Raw genomic sequence first — 16,212 nt, 5'->3', positions numbered from 1 at the left:
TGCTCTGGTTGTATGAGGAAACTCTTTAGTGGGAAACGCCAAATGTTCTATATTAAATCTTTTCTTTCTTTTGTATTTTCAGGGAAGAAGGAGTAAACCATTTTTGTTCTAAAAAGTCAATGATGCAGATTTCTTGAGTTGTGGAGGTTATGCTATGCTTTCCTAGACGATGGGGTGAGGACACGTGACCGCATCAACAAGAGTGTACCTGGCCTCCCGACCACAGCGAAAAGCGTTCAGCATGTGTCTGACTTCCATCCTTGAAAAGGAAACCTTTGCCTTTTATACTTACACTTACTTATGCTCACTCAGTACTAAATGACCCTTTGTCTTCTGGAGTTATTGCACTTTTCCGGAATATACAATTATGTGGTGGAAAAGTGGGCATGAATGAGGAGGTTGAAAGAAGAGAATCATGCTCAGGAGATTTGTGCATGTTCTCACTAAAGAATAGTTAACAAATCAAAAAAATGTAAAGTCCACTATATAAAATAATTGCCTAGGAGGGCGAGCACAGAAAAAGATGGTTCAAGAATCCAGATCACTGCTGGGAGGCCCCAGTTCATGACGTTTAGATTGCAAACGGGCCTGTCCGTCCTGGTGTACTTGATGTTTCTCCCGGATGAGAACACCTGCAGCTCTCATATTAACAGTTACATCACAGAAGGAGGAATATCAGGGGTGTGCTGATACGCTGGGCCACCATCTGCTCTGGCACAGAACCGTTGTAAACATGTGTTTTATTTAGTCTGCATTTTTTCAGAAAGGCCGGGGAGGGAGACTAGGAAATGCATTCCACCCTTTCCTTCGGTGAGCAGGTGGTGCAGGGCCAGGTGCCCGGGAACGGAATGTGAGAGCCAGTGCCCAGATTCCCTGGGTCCTGCCCAACCAGGCTGCCAACCATTCCTCTCAGACTGCTAATGTGGAAATAAGTTGGTTATCCAGATTAGGTCCTTACGTTATAGGCTTTTTCTACTGTATCAATTGATTGCTCTACAAGTGAGTCACACTGACAGCTGCAATGACAATTTAAGTTTATAGTTGAGGATAGGACAGTTTGCTGGAAAGAACAAACCCCAACAAATCAAATTATAGCATGCACACACACACACGAAAAACACATGGCTAGCTCAGTGAATAGAGATAAACAACTAGTTAATTCAGAAACAATTCACAGAAAAATAACCAGAAAAACATTTGGAAAACACTGTCAAGTTGACACCCTCGAGGACACATGGTTGATCCTATCTGCTGACCTTAATCTGAAAGACCCTCAACTCCTTCCAAGCAGTAGAAGCCAGTATTTAACTACACCTCTACCAGGACAGAGATATTCTGTGAAATGTGTCACACAAGTCCCAAAGGCACTGCACTGTTTATCAACTAAAGGGTGAAATGAAAACAATTTATTAGAAAGTATAAATGACATGTGACTATTACACATGCACACAAAAACTCATGGTCATCCCAGTAATATGCTAAATTCATGGTCGAGTGGGAATAGATACCGTTTGATCAATGAGCAAAACACCGGAAGACAATTTTAAAATGAGGACTGAAGCTGAAACTGTCTTCCACAGAGCCATGAAAACCCAGAGAAAGAGGGTCCCTCTTACCCAAACTGCTAGGTTTGTAACCATCCTAAATAAACTCAAATTAAAGATGGCAGATGAGGATGGATAAAGAAAGCTCTCTATTTTGCAGACTTCGATTAGAGTTCAGAAATTCGGATCAAAAGCAGTAAGTCTTACATGAGGATACGGTACAGCCAGAAAGACTATGTATTTTTCCAGAATTTTATTCTTCAGACCAATGCAAAGGTGTGCGGAGTGGAGGAAAAGCCGTTTTCTGTGACAGAATTCCACCCCTGATTCCTAAAAGGCCAATGGGCATTCTCCACAGGGCTGTCGTCCTGTTGATGACGTCAAAAGTGACTGAGAGGAAACGTCCTTCTAATGTTAGCCGAGCAGCCCCCGTAACCAAGTCCACAAGCTACGCTATGCAGACATAGGACCGTCAACTCCAGTGAGGAACCTGGGTTATTTGTCACTCACAGGGAGCATTAGGGATTTGCAACCTATCCTTGCCAATCGTGATGGACATGTGACTATAAAAGCAGCCGGATCTACAGAATATACACACAAAATGTGTCCAAAATAAGAGCAATTAGTTTTCAACAAAGCTAAGAACAACACTAAAGTTTAAAAACAGGAAGTTCTATCTGCAAAACAAAACAGATCAGACCAGAGAAGTCTATTTGGTGCCCATATTTTCCAATGGGTGAAAGTGTCTCTACACAATAGCTTGGTTCCCACCCATCTAGTTACAACAACATTGGTTTGGACGTACGTACAGTCTTGCATGCTTTCTAGGGTCATGCTGAATGCAGCACACATTAAAATCATCCCAAGCAGTCTAGAGCCAGAGAAAATCTTCCAGGGTAAAGTATACATCACAAAATGACAGACCAAACTAAGTCATTCACCTTTCTCCCCACTTTGCTAATTTCATACGCAATGAATACTTAATTTCCTGTTCCACAGGTGATGGGAACAGAAGACCCCATCTTAGAGAACTCCATTTTTAAACTAAACCCACAACATGCAGGGCCAAAGTAAAAGGGAAAGAGCAGTGGAATCTCCAGTGTTCCTGATTTGTCACCCTTCCACTTACATTGTACACAACCACTGAGGACAGGAATTATGTCTGTCTTCTTCCCGGCTTATCCCCACTCCTGGGTGAGTGGTGATGGCTAATAGATACTAAATAGGCATGCACTGACCGACACCTATTATACAGATTCCACAACTCTTAGAATGTGTTAACTCAATGTAGTGGGTTGAATCGTGTCCTCCCAAATTCATGCCCACCAAGAACTTCAGAATGTGACTTTATTTGGAAATAGGGTCTTTGAGAGATAATAGTTAAGACACAGAGACACAGAGAGAAGAAGGTCATGTGAAAACGGAGGCAGAGACTGAAGCGAGGCCCAAGCAACACTGGCACCCAGGGTCTAGGAGGGGTGTGGACCAGATTCTGCCCCGGAACCTCAGGAAGGAACCAGCGCTGCCAGCACGCACCAGGAGCCGGAAGAGGCCGGGAGGAAGCCACACTCACAGCCTTTAGAGCGCCTGGCCCTGCGACACCTTGCTTTCCAGCCTCCAAGACTGTGAGAGAATACATTTCTGTTATTTCAAGCCACCCAGGTTGTGGTACTTTGGTACTGCAGCCCTCGGAAACTAATACACTCAAGGAAAACGAGACAAATGTGACTAGTCTGTTCTGTCGATTCCCAACCACTCCTATACGACCGACAACTTTACATCTTTTTTTCCCCTTCTGTTCTGAAGATAAGCATTACTGTAATTTTATTTAAATAGGGGTTATCTGATGTGTTGGGACTTCATAAACCTTCATATAATTAATAAATTAATCTGTAAGTATCTGAGTGTTTTTGCTTCTACAATATTAGCAATTCTTTCCTGGTCCTTAGAAAATGCTCAAAAAAAAAAAAAAAAAAAAAAAGGCACCCTGTCTTGTGCTGACACAAAGGACTACCAGAGAATCCAGCTGTCCCCATAACCCCCACCCCACATCCCCTGGAACACAGAAATAATTAACTTGCGCTAATTCACACATTCCCTGGGAATTTGAAAGGCCCCCTCTGTCAGCACTTGCTGGGACCTGTGGCAGAGATAATCTGGGTTGTGTTAACTGTGCATTTGGAGTCACCTGCAACCTCCACATGTGCACCAGTCATCAATTCCTGAACAACTTAACTCTGAAACGTCTCTGAAATCACCCTCTCCCATCCAGGCCTGACTGCCACCATCTTAGTCCACACTCTACGCTTCTCTCCCTCACTGTCAGTGTCCAAACTGCTGCAGCTACACGGAGGCCACCCCACCTCCTCCTCTTGAAGCTCACGGAACCATAACAGGCTCCTGGCATGGCCTGTGAGCCGGTCACCACTGGTGACAGAAGATCCCTCAGTCTTCTCGCCTGGAGATTCCAGCAATAACAATGAACATTCGGTCCTTGAAACCTCAGAGGTGATTCCTATTTCCGGGAATGACACTCTGGAGAAATCACTGCCACCCTTCCCTTCCTTCTCTCTGGCCCATTTCTTTTCCTTCTTCATTCATGCCTCATTCTCACCTCTGGGAAGCCTTTCCTGACTACACCCATGCATTCATCGTTCTTCACACTATTTATTTTATTTTTTTGTTTTTGTTTGTTTTCCTATTTGTAAATCTTGTAAATAATTCTATTATTTCATTCATCAGTGTGAGTTGTGAGAGTATTAAAATATCTTTGTCCCTTACTAGGTTGTGAATATTTTAAAGCCAAGAACTATGTCTTTCTTTCTTTGTAGCCTCCGTGTCTCCCCGTGTCTTTTGAATGGCTGATGCTCAGAAAATAGCTTAAACACTATCGATGTTATCCCAACAGTAAGTCAGATAAAGGTGATCAAAAGTAAACTACATCGCTGTAAGCCAGATGTCACTCAATATCTATTTCATCCATCAATGGGCCCAAAAGTGGACAAAACAGAAAAATCTATAGAACTGATCTCTTCTACTCAGAGTCTTTACACTGATTCAACAGAAAATTGAGTGACATCCCTAAAGCGTGACTGGCATCAAGATTTTGACGCAGTGGTACATTTCCTAAGGACAAGTGTTTCCTTATTCTTGATTATTTTGATTTACAATTTCTTTTTCAAGTTCTTGGCTGCCACACACACTTGGAGGACAATTACCTTCTGGTAAGAATGCCGTGACAAGACACGCCACTCCTGCCGTTATATTGCTTGCTGCGAAGGGAAGGCGGCGTCCAAAACGCTCAATGGTCAGTAAGATCAACAGGGCTCCTGGCAGTTCCACGACTCCCGAGACAAAAAAGTCGACATAAAGGTTACCTCCTACGATCCCCAGGCGCATGACGAGTCCTTGATAGACCACTGCACTGGTGAACCTGGAGCAACAGTGAAAGACAAGGGAGAAGAAGTAAGAGGTGACTTCCACCCGACCGGAAGGCGGGCTGCGGTGTAAATTTGACACAAGCTTTGGAATCCGTCACAAGTCAAACTTACCAAGCAAACATAAGTATAAGTGTGCATTTCCTCATTTGGGGAGTTCTCACCAGATCTAAAAAGGATGGATTACTAACTTCCTCATCTGTAACAGTGATCTATACAAGAGAAGCAGATTTCAGTAGCAATATACAGCAAGACACACCTGCATATTACAGATTTGTCATTAACCAGATTCAAAGCTACCGAATCGAATTATCTTACTGAACTGACCCGGATCTTTCACAATTACCTCTCAAACCTGCGGAGGAAAAGTGTGATCCTCTAGCCTTTTTAATACATCAAATTCCCAGAGATGTGGTGGCTGCCCTCAGAATCTCGTTCTAGGCTAATATCAGGAGTACTGTGTCCTAAACTGTTCTGAGCCAACGAGGAAAAAAGGTGTGCTCTAAAGTCAGATACATTTGTGCATTGATTAAGGTGGAGAAAATAAGCATAAAAGTGGCAAAAGCAGGTGGGATCCAAACAAGTGTTTCTTCACCTATTAAATCCTCAAAACTTATGTTGACAAACAAGACAATGGTAAGTTCAAGAGCAAGCCTGGCACCAAAGGTACCACTTTGCTTCTGTCCATCTAGCATCTTTTTGACCTAGGAAAATTCAGCTCATTGCCTTATGGCCATCCAAGAAGTTGGTCTTTTCTTTTAATTCAATTAAACCAAGATTGCTGTTTGCCTCCTGTATATAAAACATGCTAAAGGAAATAATGCTGAACAATAAACCCTCCACAACCACAGCTCCTTCCAAAATCAATGTGACACAATTCCCTGAGTGACAACGGTTTCGCATTTCCCTGTGCTGGACATTCTGTAACCTCTGCTTGGAGGGCCCTTAGGCCTCCCCAGTCCCAATTTCACCTCCCCTGGGAGGGCTTTCCTAACCTCAGGGTGAACAGATGACTCCAACCTGTGTCTCTACTCACCAGACCGCTATCCTTGCACCTGCCCACCACGTGCCCTATGGGAGCGTTTGAAGGGCAGGAACCGTATTGTCTAAGCCAACAAGCTGATATTCAACCAATGTTTGGGTGATGACAAAAAGTGAAGTGTGCTGGCCATGTCTGTTCCCTCAGAGTGCCACCCTCAGTCTTTGTCCTTCTATTAAGTGAGAACCCTGACTACGAAAGATAGGACCCTACTGTCTGTTTCAGATCTGGCCCAAGTTGAGTGTAAATCTGGGTAAATTTTCCCCAAGCCTTTGAGCCAAAAGTCTCTCTACTAGTAGTCACAGGAATTTGAGTAAACTGACACTGATAGTTACTTGTCAATCATCTTTTCCAAACATTATACTCAGCGGGTCAACCAAAGCTTGATATCTCTGGCCTATGCATACTCCAGGGAAAGTCACACACACACACACACACACACACACACACACACACACACACACACACAAACAAAGGCTGCAAAATGCATGTCTTTAGATCACTTTCTTTACCAAGACACACATTTTTCACTTTTTAATATCTCTTAATTTGGGATGTGTCCTACAACTGAGCTCATAAGAAAGTAATACGTCACAGTTTAAACAGCACGGATTTTCTTATTTAGTGGTACATAAAGTGACGATGTGTCTTAAAATCAATAGTGTCTTAGAGGCCATGAAATAGTAGTTTCCACGATGATGCTCGTGGAAGACTGCTAATTGTTTCCACCATCCATTCTTTCCTTCTCCCTTTTGATAACAGAATCCACTGAATTTCAGTTGAGCACATTTATCCTCTCTTTCAAATACGGGTGGCCCTATTACTAAGACCTCAGCAATGAGGTGGGAGCGGAAGCCATGCGTACAAGTTCTGGATCCCATCCTTTAAAAGGAAATGGCTTGCTGTGCATTTACTGTCTTCCCTTACTGAGGATGGAAGAAGATGCTGGTGAGCCAGCTTCAACCAGACAACTCATCACAGGTGATGGTGGAGAAACAAGACAAATAGAACCCAGGTTCTGGAAGGCCTCACAGAGCAGAGCAACCCCCGTGCTAGGCTACTGGCTTTTTGGTGGGCATGTTAGAGTTTAGAAAAACACTTTTCTCTTTTTTTGTCACTTTATTTTTTGGGTCTCTGTTTCAGCAGCAAGTTGACCTGTACCCTACCTAACACAATGCCTATTAAGATGTTCCTTGAGCTAATTTTCTAAATTTTAAGACCCCAATGAAAGATTTCTTTTTTTTTACCTACCTTCCACTTTTGCTGCCTCAAAATTAAGACAGGAATACCAAAAGTGGAAGATAGGAAGTTATTATTTATGACAATATATTATTATATGGTGTTATCAAAATGTTTTCCATAGTGTCTATATATTACCCACATTAAAACAGCAAACTTCTACGGAGCATATATTTGTTAGATCCTGGGCTCAATACTTTACATGGATCATTTCATTTAATTGTCACCAAAACTCTGTAAAGTTAGTGTAATAGTCCCCCCCTTATCTGTGCTTTCACTTGCCACAGATACCTGCCATCAACCAGAATCTGAAAATATTAAATGGAAAATTCCAAAAATAATTCATAAGTATGAGACTGTGTGGCATTGTGAGTAGTGTGGTGAAACCTCTTGCTGTCACACTCTGTCCCACTCAGGACATGAATCCGTCCGTTTCCCAGTGTCTCCACATGGTAGACACTCTCTGCCTGTTAGTCACTTAGTAGCTGTCTCGGTGACCAGATCAACTGTCACGGTATTGCAGTGCTTGCATTCAAATCACCCTTTTTTTACTTACTAATGGCCCCAAAGTGCAAGAGTAGTGATGTTGGTACTTTGACTATGCCAAAGAAAAGCCATAAGGTGCTTCTTTTAAATGAAAAGGTGAGTACGGTACAATAAGATATTTTGAGAGAGAGACAGAGAGAGCTCATTTACATAACTTTTAGTACGGCATATTATTATAATTGTTCTATTTTATTATTAGTTATTGTTAATCTCTTAATGTGTCTAATTCATAAATTAATCTTTATGATAAGTATGTACGGATAGGACAAAACATAGTATATATAGGGTTTGGTATTATCCACGGTTTTAGGCATCCACTGGGGATTTTGGAACAGATCAGGGGGAACAACTGTACTTTCTTTCATTAATCCCATTTCATAAATAAGAAAAATACAGCTTAGGACATTAAATATTAAACAGCAGGAAGGCAGCCAAGTCAGGATTTGAAATCAGCCAGTTGATGGAGAGCCTCTGTTCTGAATCCCCACACTTCACTGCTAAATACATAGAAAGCTGTTTATTCTAGAAAATTTCTTTGTAGTTGATGGTCACGTCTATAAATTTTTAAAGAAGGATGCTATACACTTGACCAAAAAATCTAATCTTTAGTGAAAACACTGTTTAATGGAAAAGTTAGATTTGACTAAAATAATTTAGATAAATTAGATTTGGCTAAGATAATTGAGATTTTTGGAAATTTTTAAGTTCAGGACTAAAACCACTCATAACAGGAGGGCAGTTTCCTTCCATGGGTGTATCTCTTATCAGAGCAATTAACTAATTAATTAATTTCTAAGATTGCTATTCAATATTATATTAGTTTCAGGGGTACACCATATTCATTCAACACTTACGTACCTAAAGAAGTGATCACCATGATAAGTCCAGCCACCATCTGACACCACACCACGCTGTCACAATATTACTGACTGTATTCCCCATGCTGTACATTACACCCCCATGACTTAACTTTTTTATACCTGGAAATTTGAACCTCTTATTCCCCTTCACCTTCCTTCCTCCCCTTTTAATTTTTAACATTCAATATTATTTTATATTAGTTTCAGGTGTACAGCATAATGGTTAAACATTTATATAATTTAAGGAATGATCCCCCTGACTAGTCTAGTACCCACCTGACACTACATATAGTTATTATCATATTATTGACTATATTCTCTATACTTTACATGCCCATGATTATTTCGTAACTACCAATTTGTGCTTCTTAATCCCTTCACTTTTTTCACCCTGTCCCCCAAGCCCCTCCCATCGGTCACCCCGTTAGATCTAGTCCCCATCTGACACAATACATAGTCATTACAATATTATTTATTGTATTCCTTATGTTATACCCTACATCCTCATGACTACTATGTAACAACAAGTTTGTGCTTCTCAGTCCCTTCCCCTTTTTCACCCACCTCCCAAACCCCCTCCCATCTGGCAACCATCAAAATGTTTTCTGTAATGAGTTTATTTCTGTTTTGTTTGTTTGTTTGTTTTGTTCTTTAGATTTCACATATAAGTGAAATCACATTGCCTCTGTCTTTCTCTGTCTGACACTCCACTCAGTACAATTCCCTCCAGTTCTATCCCTGCTGCCACAGATGGCAAGAACCCATTCCCTTCCATGGCTAAGCAATATTCCATTTTACATATACATATATTCCACCTCCTCTTTATCCATTCATCCATCGATGGACATCCAAGCTGCCTGCACAGCTTGGCCATTGTAAACATTGCTGCAATGAACATATGGATATACACGTCCCTTCGAAGTAGTGCTTTGGGTTCCTTTGGATAATTACCCAGAAGTGGAATTACTGGGTCCTTCTTTGTTACTTGTTATAGCCTTTGTTCTAAAGTCTAATTTGTCTGGTATAAGTATTAGTACCACAGGTGTTTTTTTTTGTTAGTTTGTTTCCATTTTCATGAAATTTCTTTTCCCCATCCCTTTACTTTCTAATCTGTGTGTGTCTTTTAATCTGAAGTGAGTCTCTTGTAGGTAGCATATGTAAGGGTCTTGCTTTCTTATCCATTCAGCCACCCTATCTTTTGACTGTAGCATTTAATCTGTTTGCATTGAAAGCAATTGGTGATAGATGTATAGTTATTGCCATTTGGTTTATTTATTTGTTTATTTATGTATGTATGTATGCATTTTGTATTTATTTATTTATTAAAGAAGTGCCTCTGAGATTCCTTGTAATTCCAGTTTGGTGTTGATGTATGTCTTTAGCTTTTTCTTATCTGGGAAGCTCTTTTTCTGTCCTTCGATTCTAAATGATGGCCTTGCTGGTTAGAGTAATCTTGGTTGTAGGTCCTTGCTTTTCCTCATTTTAAATATTTCCTGCCAATCCCTTCTGGCCTGCAAAGTTTCTGTTGAGAAACCAGCTGACAATCTTGTGGGAGCTCCCTTAAAAGTTACCAGTTGCCTTTCTCTTGCTGCTTTTAAGATTGTCTCTTTGTCTTAACCTTTGCCATTTAAATTATGATGTGTCTTTGTGTGGGCCTGGTTGGGTTCATCTTGTTTGGACATTTCTGTGCTTTTTTGGCTTGTGTATCTATTTCCTTCACTAGGTTAGGGAAGTTTTCCATCATTATTTATTCAAACAGGTTTTCAATCCCTTGCTCTCTCTCTCTCTCTTCTCCTTCTGGAATCCCTATGATGTTGGTACGCTTGATGTTGTCCCAGAGGCCCCTCAAACTATCCTCATTTTTTTGGATTATTTTTTCTGTTTGATGTTCTGTTTGGGTGTTTTCTGTGTCCTTATCTTCTTAATCACTGATTTGATCCTCTGCTTCATCTACTCTACTGTTCTTCATTTCAGTTATTGTAGTCTTCATTTCTGACTTGTTCCTTTTTATGTTTCCTATCTCTCTGTTGAAGTTCTCCCTGAGATCACCAAGCATCTTTATAGTCAGTGTTTTGAATTCTGCATCTGGTAGATTGTCTCCATTTTGTTTAGTTCTTTTTCTGGAGCTTTTATTTGGGACATGTTTCTTTGTCTCCCCATTTTGACTGCCTCCCTGTATTTGTTTCTATCTATTAGGTAGGGCTGCTATGCCTCCTGGTCTTAGTAGAGTTGCCTTATGTAGTAGGTGCTTTGTGGGGCCCAGGGGCACTGTCTCCCTGGTCACCAGAGCCAGCTTCTCCAGGTGTGTCCTTGTCTGGGTTGTGTGCACCCACCTGTTGTAGTTTAGCCTTAGTTGTTGTTTGCACATCAGTGGGAAGGATTGACCTTTGGGCTGATTGGTTGTGAGGACTGGCCATTACTACAATGGAAGGGCTATTGTGCAGGGGCTGACCCTATGGAGCAGGGTTTGCTTTGGCAGGGCTCTGCCTAACCACTCTGTCCTTTGGGTGTGTTGTCCTTGGAGGTAGCCAGGTGATGCTCTAGCTCAGTCCAAAGCTGGCCACTGGGTGTGCCAGCCCGAGGGCCTCCTGGGAGGGAACCCATGATAGGCCAAGTTCAGCTGCAGCCTATGCCTTGTGCCCGGGGCCACCTGGCATGAGCCATAAAGCAATCCGCAGATGGCCACCACCCACACTGGGCTTGGAGGTACCTCAAGAGACCAAGTCATGAACCAAGGCCAGCTGTCACTAGTGCTAGGCTTCAGGCTGCTCAGCCAGACTTATAGGACATGCCAAACACAGGTTCTGCTTGTTTGGGTACTGTGAGAGATTATAGGAAAGTCTGCAGCATGAGCCAAGGCAGGCTGTTCATATGGAAAAGCCACTGGAAGTGCCTTGGGTGTGCCCAAAATTTGAGTGGGGTTGGGTCTCAGAATCACCAGGGTAGGCCGAACGAATGGTGTTATCCAGGTTGATGGAAACTCAGATATGGCGGCCGCCTGCATCTGCATGCTAGAAGGGGAGAGGGCTCAACAAAGAAACAAATGGTTTCCATTAACTCCTCCATCCAGGAGAAAGCTGCCCCTCCTGCCCTCGTCCTGAAGCCAGACAATTCAGTTCCTCCCCATATGTCCCTGGTGATTTTCAAGCTCCTGCCCCAGTGCTGGAGCTCAGAGCAAGTGAGTCCATCAGGAAGTAAGTCCATGTGTGGGCTCTTTAACAGAAGCTCCTGGGAGTGCAGCTACCCTCCATCTCATTTGGTCACAGTCTCTGGTGGTTTTCATAGCCAGAAGTTGTGGAGACTTCTCTCCCTTGCACTGAAACACTGGGTGAGGAGCCTGGTGTAGAGCCGAGATCCCTCACTCCTTTGGGGAAGACTTCCACAGCCGAAATATGCCTCCCAATTTTTAATGGTCACATGTGGGTGCGAGGCCAACCCATTCCGCATCTCCACCCTGCCTACCAGTCTCTTGTGTGTTCTTCTGTATGTCCGTAGTTGTAGGGCTTCAGTTCAGCTAGACTTCAGGCGATTCTCAATGATGGTTGTTCTGTAATTCAGTTGTAATCTTGATGTTGTCATGAGAGGAGGTAAGCACAGTGTTTACCTACTCCACCATCTTGACCAGAACTCCCAGCAATTCGTATCTTTTCACTCAGGGCTTTTCTACAACTCAGACTTGGGTGGGCCCCAGCTGTGCTCATCCCAGACTACTCTCTTCTCTCCACGGAGTCCCTGATAGGTCTGCTCGTCTGCATATCTGTATCACTGTTCACCTGATCACACAGCTGATGAAAATCTTTTTTTTTTTTTCTTTTCAAAAGCAACATTTACAACAATTTATTAGGGCTTTCTTATATTTTCTCTTCAATCTTCTTATTTTATACCAATAGTTATGACTTCTATCTACTCGATAAGACTGAACAACTTCACTTTCATTCAGGCCCCAAATGTCAGCATCTCAGAGTTGAAGGGAAATCATGCATCACATATTTCAAGATCTCTTGTTAATTCAGATAGATAATTTGATATTTAAAGACTTTTGTAGATTTTTCAATTATTTCTGTTTTTTAACTGTTTTTAAGTGATAAAATAAGTGAGCATTTCTTGCCCTCATGTCACCTCTGTAGATGTCACCTTTTCCTGATCAGATCTCTAGGCTGGTTAAGTCACATGACCACAGAATTATGACATGTTAGATTTTGATGAGACAATAGAGATCTAAGCCACAGGTCAGCAAACTTTATCTGTAAAAAGCCAAATATTAAATACTTTTGGTTTTGTGGGCTATAACATCTCTGTTAGGAACTACTTAAATTTGCCACTGTAGTGTGAAACCAGCCATAGGCAAAAGAGAAATGGATGATTGTGGCTGGGTTCCAATAAAACTTTACTTACAAAAACAGGCAGTAAGCCAGTTCTGGCTCACAGGTTGTACATTGTTGCCCTCTGAACTAGAGGGTTAGTGCTGGAGGAACTTATATAGGTACTACTCTTATTTCCATTAAGAAGTTGAGGTACAGGAAAGCTAAGTAGCATACCCAACGAGGACCTATAGACAATAAGTAGATTAACGAGGAGGTTGTATTGCTAACCATTATGCTATACTGTGTCTACAATATGCAGAATATAATGTTTATTTTATTGTTTAAAAATAAGGTTGAGGGGCTGGCCCGGTGGCTCAGGCAGTTGGAGCTCCATGCTCCTAACTCCGAAGGCTGCTGGTTCAATTCCCACATGGGCCAGTGGGCTCTCAACCACAAGGTTGCCGGTTCAATTCCTAGAGTCCCTCAAGGGATAGTGGGCTGTGCCCCCTGCAACTAGCAATGACAACTGGACTTGAAGCTGAATGGCACCCTCCACAACTAAGATTGAAAGAACAACAACTTGACTTGGAAAAAAGTCCTGGAAATACACACTGTTCCCCAATAAAGCCCTGATCCCCTTCCCCAATAAAATCTTTAAACAAAAAAATAAGGTTGAATAATTTCATTAATGTTTCTCACAGGGTAGTGGGATGATGGTGGGTTTCACTTTCTTCTTTCTGGCCATAAATATTCTTTTAATATTAAAATTTAAACCTATATTATTTTTGTAACAAGAAAAAACAACTCACTATTTAAGCAATGGATTTAAACTAGACACTAGTGTACCTTTTTTGCTGTTACTCAGTATCATTCTCTCTTTCTTAATAGAATTAGCACTGTGCATGCACGTATATGTGTGTGTACACACACACACACACAATTCATCATTTTATGCTCTCAGGAAAGCTAACTGTTTCCAGTTGTAGAGGAGGCCTGATTACCAAGGGTAATTCCATCCTCTATGCTAGTGACCTATTCTGAACCAATAAGGCATGGACATCTTACCCAATTTGAGCCAATGAGAAATAGACAGGTGACTCAATTTGAACCAGTGAAAAATGGGCATGTGACCCAATTTGAACTAATGAGGAAAGGGCTTCTAGGAAAGTCCTTCATTGTCCTTATGTCAGAGGTTCCTGAAGGAATCTTCTCTCTCTTCCCTCAGGGAATTAATAAGGAAACAGTGAACTCAACCAGATCTTAGCAGCCATCTTACACCTAGGAGAGAACCAGTATAAAAATGAAGCTGCCCCATCAGCAGAGCGTCAAGAGGGAGAAAACCATGGCTTGAGGAGATTGTTGAGACCTGAGTCTGGCCAACTTAGAAACTTCTATAACTCTAGAATTTCAGATATATGAGCCAGGAAATGTGCTTATTGTCTAAGCCTGTTTAAGTTGGTTTTCTATTACTTGTTGCCAAAAGCAACAAGTAATAAATTATCTGGAGAATTTAATCCAGAACAATGCTTTTACTTTAACAACTGAATATTTTAGGCAAAATAATTTTGTATTCGACAAAATAATCGCTTCAGTATTCTAGTTCACCCTGTAAAAATATTTATTTTAGTATTAATCTTAATTTGAACGTTTTAAGATTTAAAGTCACATGATCGCCGCATTTCCAAAGCCCCAGTTTAATGCCTGATGTATATCCTCTACCAGGAGAATATGAAGTGCTGATAACAAACGAAGGTCACCAAGACCATAAAACAGATCTTGCCTGTCCAGTGAATGAGGATTAATAGTACTTCCAAGCCAGTAAGTATTTTGCCAATTTAAGAACAAATCCAGCTGGTCTTTGATTTACTAACATGTTCTCCACAGTGACGCAGATATTCTGAAAGATGACCCACTTTCTGGGTGTTCATAGATCTTGAGAGGCTAAAAGCTGTATCTCAGATGGAATTCATCCAGTAAAGTTTTGGCAGTTCATGTGCAGTGACTGCTGCAGCTACTAATCTCTTACAACTTCCATCTCTATATTTTGAAATTAAGCTGTGCTTCTTTTCTATTGCCAAAGGGTTACAAAAGTTTGCCTAGCCTAAATCAGATACAAAAGAACAGAGATGCTGTATCAAGTTATTATATATACTTTTAAATTCGCTTTATCGAGATATAATTTACATGCAATAGAATTCAGCCATTTTAAGCGTACACGTCAATGAGCTTGGCCAATGTGTGGAGCTATACAACCACCACCAGCATGATGATATGGAACATTTCCTTAACCCTAAAAAGTTCCCTCCTGTCTCTTTACAGTCAATCCTCTTCCCACGTCCTTAGCCTCTGCCAACCCCTCGTCTGCTTTTTGTTTTGCTTTTCTAGAATACCATGTAAATGGAACTATACAGTATACTGTCTATTGATTCTAGCTTGGCATTGTATTTTAACATACATTTATGCCACCTAAGCCATGTGTACTCACTTTAATATGGAGCAAAGGAAGATGGGAAATTGCTCTTGGTAACATTTGTCTGCTTGGGATCTTGTGGCCCAGTAATGTCCCTCCTGGAAAAAGGTATTGCTCAGAGTTGAACTGCACATGTTAGTTTCCTTTTATTTATTTACTGAGCTGATTGCTGTTTGCTCTATCTGTCTTTTAATGTTCTTAATTCTGCCAAGACTTTTGGGTTATATTAACAATCATGTGCCCTGTGTTAAAAGAGTACTTTATTATCTTTCTTTGATTAATCTAGCTCTGTTTACAATTCTTCCTGGTGACTTTCTGAAACATTTATTCAAGCTGACATTTTAATTTAAATTGCCAAGGAAGAGAAAGACATTATAAATAACAATCTGTTGTAAATATGGTGTTCAGATCTCCTCTGATGGGGACAGGTTTCTGGTGAAGAAAGACGACCCAACAGAGTCAGGCCAGAGATACGATATTTAACTCAGAACATTTTTTATCAGCACGTTATTTAAACTCTGTGAGCCTTAGTTCTCTCATCAGTAGAAGGCAGTAACATTCACCTCATTATCATTTTGAAGATTCAATTCGATAACCATTTATATACGAGGGAAGAATGCGGCTGATTAGCAGGGTGTGCCACAGGCAGGGGAGGGGACAATGTCAAGTGGTTGCATGGCCATCCTTTCAGTTTCATCTGGTTGTTCTCAATAGGTAGGGTATTTTTTTCATCAGTACCATATTTCACAAGGAAAGGTGAAGACACTGATGAC

The 16,212-nt window shown here is 41.3% G+C and overlaps 1 protein-coding gene across 1 annotated transcript in view; it reads right to left on the bottom strand.

Annotated features, from left to right (window-relative positions):
* SLC22A3 (solute carrier family 22 member 3) overlaps positions 1–16,212 on the bottom strand; it is an 85,576-nt gene that overhangs the window by 7,121 nt on the left and 62,243 nt on the right. Inside the window, exons 6-7 of the mRNA XM_019749772.2 lie at positions 5,096–5,193; positions 4,763–4,977 (exon numbers count right to left, since the gene is read on the bottom strand). Coding sequence (XP_019605331.2) covers positions 4,763–4,977; positions 5,096–5,193 — 313 coding nt within the window. The remainder of the gene's footprint in view (positions 1–4,762; positions 4,978–5,095; positions 5,194–16,212) is intronic.

Source organism: Rhinolophus sinicus, linkage group LG05 (genome assembly GCF_036562045.2).
Source record: "Rhinolophus sinicus isolate RSC01 linkage group LG05, ASM3656204v1, whole genome shotgun sequence".
Taxonomy (NCBI): domain Eukaryota; kingdom Metazoa; phylum Chordata; class Mammalia; order Chiroptera; family Rhinolophidae; genus Rhinolophus; species Rhinolophus sinicus.
The sequence above is the reverse complement of the archived record's forward strand: the minus strand, read 5'-3'. Positions and strand labels throughout refer to the sequence as shown.